The 10,445-nt window shown below is 34.1% G+C and overlaps 1 protein-coding gene across 1 annotated transcript; it reads right to left on the bottom strand.

The window, feature by feature from the left end:
- Positions 1–7,134: 7,134 nt before the first annotated feature.
- Positions 7,135–10,036, bottom strand: LOC123675864 (P-granule-associated novel protein 1-like). The gene is made up of 2 exons (XM_045611405.1): positions 9,880–10,036; positions 7,135–8,061 (listed from the first exon to the last, which is right to left on the bottom strand). Coding segments are annotated over exons 1-2 (822 nt in total). The 5' UTR covers positions 9,882–10,036; the 3' UTR covers positions 7,135–7,241.
- Between the last annotated feature and the right edge of the window lie 409 nt (positions 10,037–10,445).

Raw genomic sequence — 10,445 nt, forward strand, 5'->3', positions numbered from 1 at the left:
GAGGTGGGGGTCACGAGTGGAATGCCTCAGGGTTCCGTTCTTGGCCCTCTTCTCTTTCTGCTGTACACCTCGGATCTATCCATCTATTTGACTCAAGTTGCCTTCTCTTCGCTAACGATGCAAAGTTGTACAGAGATCCTTCACTTTTTCCTAACCAGCTTCAGTTGGACCTTGACAAGCTTATGCGGTGGGCGGAGTAAAGGCAGTTGCCTCTTAATGTTGCCAAGTGCTGTGTGCTGCATATTGGACGGAATAATCCGAGGATTCGGTATATGTTGGGTGGTCAATTTCTTACAGAGGTTCGCAATCATCGGGATCTTGGTGTGCTCTTGAACTCTGATTTAGACTGGTCGGAGCACATTGCTGAGGCTTGCAGTAGAGCCAAGAGGACCACCTACCTCCTTCAGAAAACTTTCAGAGGCTGCAGTATCCAGGCTGCAAAGTTGTTGTACACTTCATATGTAGACCCCTCATGGAGTATGCTGGACCCGTATGATGGGTCAAACTGAAGTTTGATTCTGAACTTCTTGAGTCGGTTCAGAGGTGGTGTACGAGGATACCATTTTCATTTCATGCTCGACCCGGCTACCTCACAAGATTGAGATTGTTTGAGCTGGCTAGCTTCGGGGACCGGCGGGGTGACATGTTGGTGACGTTTAGAGCAGAGCACAATTTTTTTGGCGTGGATCTTCGCCACTTGTTCACGTTAAATAGTAACAGTTTTCGTGGCCACAACTACAAGTTGGCCAAAGAACCGTTCAAGACAACTTGCCGGATGAATTTTCTTTCCAACAGGGTCTTCGATGTTTGGAATCATCTTCCGGCTGAGGTAGTGAACGCGACTTCTGTGAACGGGTTTAAAAATGGGTATGATCGGTGGAAAGCCAGTTTTTCTGAACAAACTATGATTTGATTGGTTTTTTCTTACTTTTGTTTTTGTTATGTTCGGTAGCGTTTTCGGGGTTTGCGTCAACACTGCCGGCTACATCAACCAAATTCTCAGTACTTCACAAGCGACGCACACAGCTTCAGTTCTTCATATCACTAACTTGCCCCAAAGTGCTTCACAACGACCCAAAAGTGCTTTTGTTTCGCAAACTGTGACTGCAAAATTTTCTCCATTTTTGTAGTTGATTTTTACAATTTCAATGCGTTGTTGAAGCGTGTACCGTTCCATTTTTAGTAATAACCTAGTTAAAACTTGTAGAATGTCAAAAGATAACAGCTTCAAAAATGACAGCAGCAAAGATAGCGGGCTATTCAAAATGAAGCCTCCTATTCTTATTGGAAAATACGGTACTGTACTGAGTATTTATATTGGTTACGCTTGAAAGGAAAGTCTTTCGTTTTATTGATGTTTCAGATAACAAGACTGAACTGTATACCTTCATTTTATTGAAAACGTTATTATTATTCTCTAATACTGTATTAGATCTTGGATTCTTCGATATCTAATATAAAGCTACTCGAGTTGAGGACTTGTTCCTGTGGCTGTGAAGATCGGGAGTTCGAGCTCTTGACAGGACATCAATTTTCTGGTTTCGGTAGTTCAATCATTCGCTATTGGACACTTATCAGTGCTATATCTGCAGAGGGAATTGATGTTATGTTGTTTTCGATATACAATTTTAGATATTCAACAAAGAACCGAGCAAAGAACTATCTAAGTCGTGAAGTATTGAGATTCGAGAAACATTACAAATTACACCCATACAAATGTTTAAATCTTTATTATAATAACCATTTTGGTAGAAATTCTATTTCTTTCTAATTACAAAAATATTGGTTATGTCAACAAAAAAGGTATAATTTCTGAAACTGTAAAATTAAAAAAAAGAAAACAACAAATCAAACACTGCACAAACTGAAAAGGTTTTTTAAAATAAGATATTAACAATTACAAGAATTCTGTGAAAACTTTTAGATTCATATATAAATATATTTCATGTATCATATATTTGTCCTGATGAAAAAGGCACAATTTCCTTATGACAATGCATTTTATTGATTATATCAAACATATTATGAAATGAAATTCTCGAAATTGATTTCACAATCAAACAGCTTACGAATCGAATGTTATTGTTAAAAATTTTGTATTTTTTCAATTCATCTTCACCAGAAATTAATACAATTACAATAATTATGTACACAAGCCCAATCAACTTTAAATCAAGAAATAACCTTGAAATGTACTTCTTGGTATCAATTTCCATACTTCGGTTTTTTTTTAATATTATTTTGATAAATGATTGTTTTTTTTAATTCTCTCGTATCGAATGTATTGTAAATATTATACATCATTTAATATGCAATCGAATATTTTATATCTCTGTAACTATGCACTTGTTTTGCCCTTTCCATGGTATTTATTCAAAACATAAAATAAGATTACAATCAGAAAAAATCTTGAGATGAGAAAATTATTAAGATATTGCAGGTTACGATTTTCTGAGATATACAAGGTGCTGTGGATTAGAGGTCAAAGAGGCAATTCAAAATAAGCTTTGTTGTTTAATTGATCTTATGCCCCCCAATTACTGATACAACTTTTCAAACACTAATTGATTTTTTTTAAACTCGTTGAATATATAATTAACTCCTCTCATTTAATTGATGGCGATATTGAAACTGAAATTGATCCAGGTCCGTTTCAAGGGTAAGTTAAAAATTTTTTTATGGTTACCTTCAAGAATGTACTCCAACGCTCCTACAACATTACAATGCCTTTCCAGTAAATAAATCTTCTTTTCTTTTGAAATAGGTTTCAACCTCGGCAAGCACTTCTTGATTAGAGTTAAATTTAAAGTCAGCATACCATCTTTCAACCGTTGTTGTCGAACGAAACTCGATTTCATCCATTTTTGAAATAACAAGATCAATTGCTGTGTTACGTAAACTTCAATATATCCAGACTCAACTCCATGGTCCGAAATTTTGACACATATCTTTTGAAACTTGGTAGGTATAGTATAGTATAACCAAAGTCACTTGGAGGAAGCTGAATATTTCAATTATACAAGGGTTGTCCAAGTTTCGAGAAATTTCTTTGGGGCCAGTGAATTTATTGCCTAACAATACTTTCAAATAAACCCCGGTACTAAGCAGATCACGGTATCCACTTCAAAGGAACATTCTATGCCCAAGCGTATTTATGGACTAGTTCAAGTGACTTTGTATTTACTATACTAATGGTAAAAAGTGATATGGCTGGGGGTGCCTTCTATGTGCCAGTTCCTGGACTCATTGTGTGATGTGTTAATCGAAGATCTCATTTCTAGGCATTCTGGTTGGCCCCATATTCAACACCAATGGTTTCTACCGAAAAAAGTGTCTGTAGAATGTTTCTGTTTTATGTTTATAGCATCAATGATAAAGAAGTTATGACAACATTTCACGCCATTTTCCATTTTTTTTCTTATAGCTTGAAACAGTTGAATTCGTTAGCTTGCGGTTTTCACCAAATTAGTCCTCTCATAAATTGATCCTGTAAATGTGCCATTCATTTTTTTTTTAGCTCAAAGGTATTCTGTGATCACCTCAATAGACAACGAATTTGGGATACCTGATACATATACAAAATATTTACTGAATGTGGATAATAATACGTGCTTCATATCTATAATCAAAATTCTGAGTTGTCATTGCAAAAATTTTTAAACGCTTTTTTAGTGATTTCATTCAGTACTCTCTGCGAAAGTCATTCGTCCTCTATCGACTGAAGACGACTCAAATTGGTCACTTGTTTATTGAAGTCGATTGCCATATTTCGAGTTTTTGGTCAGAAATTCGTAATCATGAATAACTTTGTTGATCAGTACATACGAGAAATTGATAAATAATTATAATAATTTATTGGCAATACATGCCAAACCACCAAGTACATACAGGCACTTTTATTATTATTATTATTTATTATTAATACTTTATTTGCTTTAATTAATACATACACATATGTTTAGCATCGTCAATAAACAAAAAAAATTTCCCTATAAAGCAATGATGAAATGAAACAAAGAAATTAGTTTTAATTCTACATTCACTCCAAACCATTAAAGAATTCTTCAATGTTGTATGGACAGATCTCCAATATTAGTTTTTTTGTTGCTCCTCTAAATTTCACCAATGGCAGTTCTCTAATTGATACCGGGAGAGAATTGTAAAATTTTATAGCTTCATGAATGTAGCTCTTATGTGTTAGGCTCAAATGATGTCTAGGGCCAAGGAGATTTTCACCATGTCTAGTATTATAATTATGAGTATTATTTACCGTTGTATATTTAAAAATATTTTTTTTTACAAAATTAACAGACTGATATATATATATAGACCTGGAAGAGGCAATATATTAAGTTCTTTGAATAGCGGTCTACAACTATCGAGTGCTTTTCTTCCTGAAATGATCCTAATTGCTCTTTTTTGCATCTTGAAAACCTGTTCCACATTGGTCGAATTCCCCCAGAACATCAGGCCATATGAAATCCTTGATTGAAAAAGTCCGTAGTATGCGGACTTAACAACACTAGATGGTGATATCAGAGTAAGTCTACGTAGTAGGTATGTGAGTGGAGATAATATTGATGTTAATTCTCTGATATGTGTTTTCCAATTTAAGATATTATCAATATATATCCCTAGGAATTTCACACATTTTGCTTCCTGACGTTCTTTTAGGGAAATGGTCATTATGTTTGTTTTTCCCACGTTAAGGGACAGATTGTTAGAGGCAAACCAGTCGGATAAACTCCGAAGGGCGGTTTCGGATTCTTGATTGAGTTGGGAAATATTTACTCCTTTTATGAGCTGTGTAGTGTCATCAGCAAACTGAATTGTCCTCTTATGGGGAAACAACCTTGGGAGTTCATTTACATATACGATGAACATTGGTGGGCCAAGATTTGAGCCTTGAAGAACACCAAAAATTATTTTTAGAGGTAAAGAGACTCTTCCCTTATAATGAACAATCTGTGTACGATTGGAAAGGAAACAGGAAATAAGACTAAGCGCATTTCCCCTTATTCCGTAGCAAGCTAGCTTTTCCAAAAGAATCTGGTGAGATACACAGTCGAACGCTTTGGATAGATCGCAAAATATCGCACAAGCAGACTCGCCACCCTCCAGGCATTCGACAGCATAGGACATCAATTCATTAATTGCATCAATAGTGGACAATTTCTTTCGAAACCCGAACTGATATGGTGACAGTAGGTCACTTACATCATTAAGCAAAGTATATCTTATACATACACATATACGCATACTACAATATATCTGCAATATCATATAAGAGAAACTCATTAAGAAAATAAAAATATTTGGAACCCAAATATTCCTTAATTGTACCTATTCTTGAATTTCTTTATGGGCAACATTTTCATTGGTTGGAAATTTTTCGAAAAGCATAGTGACGGAAAATCTTACACCATACTTCATTCTGTCTATACGATGAAAATCAGTATAAACATAAACATGATCGGTGTGGCGAATGCTAGTTATATTCATGTACAGGATGGGCAAATAAGCGAGGTAAGCGGCTATATCTCAGGAGCCACTCATCGTAGAGACTTGCGGTAAAAATTTTAAACACTAAAGTGTACAATAAAACACACTGGAAATTGTTTTGAAGTTCATACCTCCACCGCTAGGGGGCTTAATAGCTATCGTCGAGTAGAAAAATTAATTTTACTCGAAAATGTTCCATATGAAGTTGAAGAAAAAATATCATCACTGTAATCCTTGGAAAATTGTCTATCTTTTTGAATTGTCACTTTCGAATTTACGACATCAAATAAGGGTAGGGCTTAGGGAGAGATCTGAATGATTGAAATGCCTATAACTCCAGTTTGGCTCAACATTTTTGAGCAAATTAGATCTATCATTACATTTGAAATTTCGAAGTAAAATGAACAAAACAATGAACTTCTGACTTAGCGCCCCCTATCGAAAGCAGCAAGAACAAATTCATGATGAGTATATTTTGTCCTCAATCAACAAAATATTATCTTTCAGACTAGATCTAATTTGCTCAAAAATGTTGAGCCAAACTGAAGTTACAGGCATTTCAATCATTCAGATTTCTCCCTTTCCCCTACCTTTATTTGATGTCGTAAATTCGAAAGTGACAATTCAAAAAGATAGAGAATTTTCCAAGGATTACAGTGATGATATTTTTTCTTCAACTTCATATGAAACACTTTCGAGTAAAATTCATTTTTCTACTCGACGATAGCTATTTAGCCCCCTAGCGGTGGAGGGATGAACTTCAAAACAATTTTCAGTGTGTTTTCTTGTACACTTTAGTGGTAAAAATTTTTACCGCAAGTTTCTACAATGAGTGGATCCTGAGATATAGTCGCTTACCTCGCTTATTTGCCCACCCTGTACATCCTCGTGCGTTAAGTAGTCTCCCACATGCAATCTTACGTGTGACAAACAATGCAACATAAATAGACAAGGGACAGTTGATATCTTCTTCTCCCTAAAGGCACCTTTGCAATCATCTCTACAACCCAGATTACTTATTATTCGGACTGATTTTCTTTGTAAAATAAAAAGACGTTTTGAATTAGGATCTTGACCCCAACATAAAATTGCATAGGATATCCTAGATTAAACTGTCAATTGAAGTTTTTCCGAAAAAATACCTACCAAAGTCCTCAAAGCAAACGCAATAGAGGATATACCTTCACAAATCTTATCTTTATGAGAAATCCAAGTTAGTTTGGAATCAACCGCAAAACCTAAGAAATTTACCGAATCATTAGAATTCAGTCCATCTAAATCACTCATGAAGAAGTATATGAACTGAGTTTTTGTCTCATTAAGGATGAGTTGATTGCTGTAAAACCACTTAGAAATCGAATCAAGAATCTCTTTTACGATAAGCTCTAAATAATCTTTACTCGCTGCTCTCTTCAGAGCTATAGTATCATCAGCAAAAAGCACAAGACCAGCGTTTAGATAATATCATTGATGTAAATAATAAATAAGTGTGGCCCAAGAAAAGATCCCTGAGGCACCAATTTAGAGGCAAATAGATTTTACTCGTGATGGAAAAGATGGAGAAAGGTCTTAAAAAACTAAATTCGTTTTCACTTTGTTTTTAATGTGAAAGGTATCAAAATTGCAAGTGAATCAGTTTTTCAGTCATATATTGCTATTATCCAGCTATTTCAGTGATTTTCATTTTAATAATAATTGTGAAAAATCCTATATCTATAACATTACAAAATTAAAAAAAACTAAAGTACGCGCGATTTAACGAGTGGAATTCCTTCGTTTTTAGAAAGATCTATATTGATCTCCGAAACATCGACTTCCTTCAGTTTGGGTAACTTTTCCTTGAGCCCCTTCAAATTGATCTCCTTGATGGGGTTATGTCCCAAGTTCACCTTCTCCAAGTTGGGCAAAGAGGGAAAATCTTTCGTTTCCACTTTTTCCAATAGGTTACCTTTCAAATCCAATACCTTCAAACTCTTCAACGATGACAGACTTCCAGTTGGGAAGGTCTTGAGCTTGTTCTGCCTCAAAATCAAAGTCTCCAGTTTGTCCATGCCGTCAAAAGCGCCATCTTCAATCGTTTCAAGGTTACTGTACTCCACCTCTAAAGCCTTTAGATTCGATCCCACAAAACTTTTAGCTGCAATAACAGGTATGTCAGTTTTATGCAAGTAAAACCTTTCCAGTGATTTCATTTCAGCCAACTTATTCATATCATCCTTGTCAATGGGTTCCAGTTTGCAGTTGATCACTTCCATGATTCGGAGTTTCACACAGCAGGTCGAGATGTCACTACTGACCTTGGAAAAACGGCTATTTGCCACAACTAATTTTTGGAGGTTTTTCAAAGGATGCACAAAGTTTTCGTTGAAGCTGGTGAAATTACATCCATCCAAGGTAAGAGTTTCGACGTTTTTGAAGAGCTCCAAGGTCTTGGCGTCCAAGTTTCCATGATAGTCTTCGATGACGATGTCTTTCAAATCAAGCAAACGTACTGGTATATCGTTCTGGGAGCGAACACACCAGATCAAGGAAGTGAAGAGGATGAAAATTTTGATGATCCTGTAAATTGAATGAGAAATTCGTAAGTTCATACAATGATACACTAATCAATTATACAGGCCAATAGACCAGTTCAATTTTTGGGTGCAGGATCCGAAGTGCCCACAGATCTATCTTCTGAGATATGCCACATTAAGTATTATTATTTCCAACTTGTGTATATTTCACACTGAAACTATTATCCACTATTTCCAATTTAAAATAAACTGTATGGATTAAAGCATTTACAACAAAATAAACATACATTAATCATTTATAAATACAGGGTGATTCACCGAGATAGCCTGTTAGACGTTTATGGAAAACTAATCATAATTTTGTGTTAAAAGTTTTCATATTGAGGTTTGAGACAATGATCTTTCTCCCTAACCCTATACCGTAAACAGACTACCACTTTCTTATTTCAAATAATACACCCAGGATATTATTGCATATTATATAGCTTATTTGATGAAAATTTTCGCAATATTCCATGTCTCACATATTTCGAACATTTCTGCAAAAAAAGTTTTTCTCAAAAAAATCTATTTCACTTTCGATCTTGCTAATACTAATATAATAATATTATAAGACTGTTTACAGTTTGGGACAAAAAAGTACAGGGTGTTTATGGAAAGATCATTAACTTGGACAACTCAAATTCATCAAAACTCAAGATTTTCAAATTACATCCTACATTTTTTGATCTTTCAGTCAATTCTGAGTATAAAAAGAGAAGCGTTACTTGCAACCCCTAGACCTTAAATAAAAACTTCAACCGTTATCAAGGATGAACTTAAAATGAAGGAAAACCGCAATTTCTAACTGAGTGGAAGTAGTGTATGACTTTCGAAGAACATTCTGTGTTTTTATAACTAAATTTGAAATTTCATGAATTATAATTAATTGTTCATTGGGAGGGTTGAAAATCTATAAACCAGTGAAATTTTTCAAATTAACATGAATGAAAATATATCACCCTATATCTCCGAAACTAACAGTCTCAGGATACACAACAAGCTACTTTTCTGGATGGCCTACGTGCACCACAAGGCTATGACCAAACAGTAAACACTCATTTACACCACTACGTCTGCTTGTCGATGTAATTGTTCCAGTTCAGTGGTTTGATACTATACTTTATAACGAGCAAAATTTACTCAAAATGAGAACACAAAGATGTTCCTTACAAAATTAGTGATTAGGTTACTTGAGGTGTAATTCTAAAAATATATTTGTCTAATTAAATTTTAATTTTAAGTAGTGAATTTCTATTTCAGTTCCTAAAGATGTATTCAATCCTTTTTTTTTCATTTCAAAATCAACATCAATTGAACTGTATCTCAAAAACTAGAGTTGATAAAAAAGTTTGGTGATGTTTTTGAAATCAACAAATTCAAAACATTGAAACAGTGCCTTTGTTTCTCATTAATTCACTGAGGTTTGAATTTGTTTTAAACGAAGTTCTTAAATTATATTTACTTTCAAGATATGTGGCAATTACTAAAAATAGTAAAAATTATACTAAATAGTAATAAAAATAATACTAAATTAGCAATACCTTTGGTATAATTTATTGTTCATTATCTTTTGAATGTATATTATATTGAATGCTTGTTGTTAATGTTGATGTTGATGAATAAAAACGACAAAATAGTGTAAAACAAGATTTTCCGACACATCAAATGAAATTATTCAAAATGTAAAATCATGAGAAGCTTCTGTGTAGCGAAACAATTGTTATTTAAATAATAAAAAGTGGAAATAAAGTACCTGTCGTTTAATTTCGATAGAAATAATAATTTTTGAAAGTATGGTTCTAGTGAATGAAATACTCACATTTTGTTGTTCAAAAGGAATTCTCAAAAACAAACTGAATTATATGCATCTGTGCAATAATTTATAACTTCGAATACTGTTATGTCGATAGGTCAAAGAAAAAATAGTGATATCCACGAAAAAGCTTCCTAAATTGATATATTTTAATCAGCACTCCAAGATATTAATTACCATGTTATGAAGTAAACAGCTGTAGCATAATCAAATAACAATCAAGGTCGGCAGCTTGCTATCAGAGAAAATATCTTAGAAAATAATATATGTTCCTTAAAAAAAAATTGTGAAGCATACTGAACTGATCGAGAGCTTTGGAGCGCTTGTTGATCCACTTTATTGAGTGACAAATCGGCTGTTTCACTCTTATCTAACGAATAGATAACAATCAAGAAAGTGGAATAACTCTAGATCTGAACTAAAAAAAAATGAATGTGGGGATCCCCAGGGATCTATACTAGGCCCAATCCTTTACTTTTTTATAATATAACATCCAGGAAGAATTGCAGCTATGCCGATGATACGATTATTCTTAATAAATCAGAATCAAGAAGCAAACTCCATGAAATGCT

This window comes from Harmonia axyridis, chromosome 3 (assembly GCF_914767665.1).
Source record: "Harmonia axyridis chromosome 3, icHarAxyr1.1, whole genome shotgun sequence".
Lineage (NCBI taxonomy): Eukaryota > Metazoa > Arthropoda > Insecta > Coleoptera > Coccinellidae > Harmonia > Harmonia axyridis.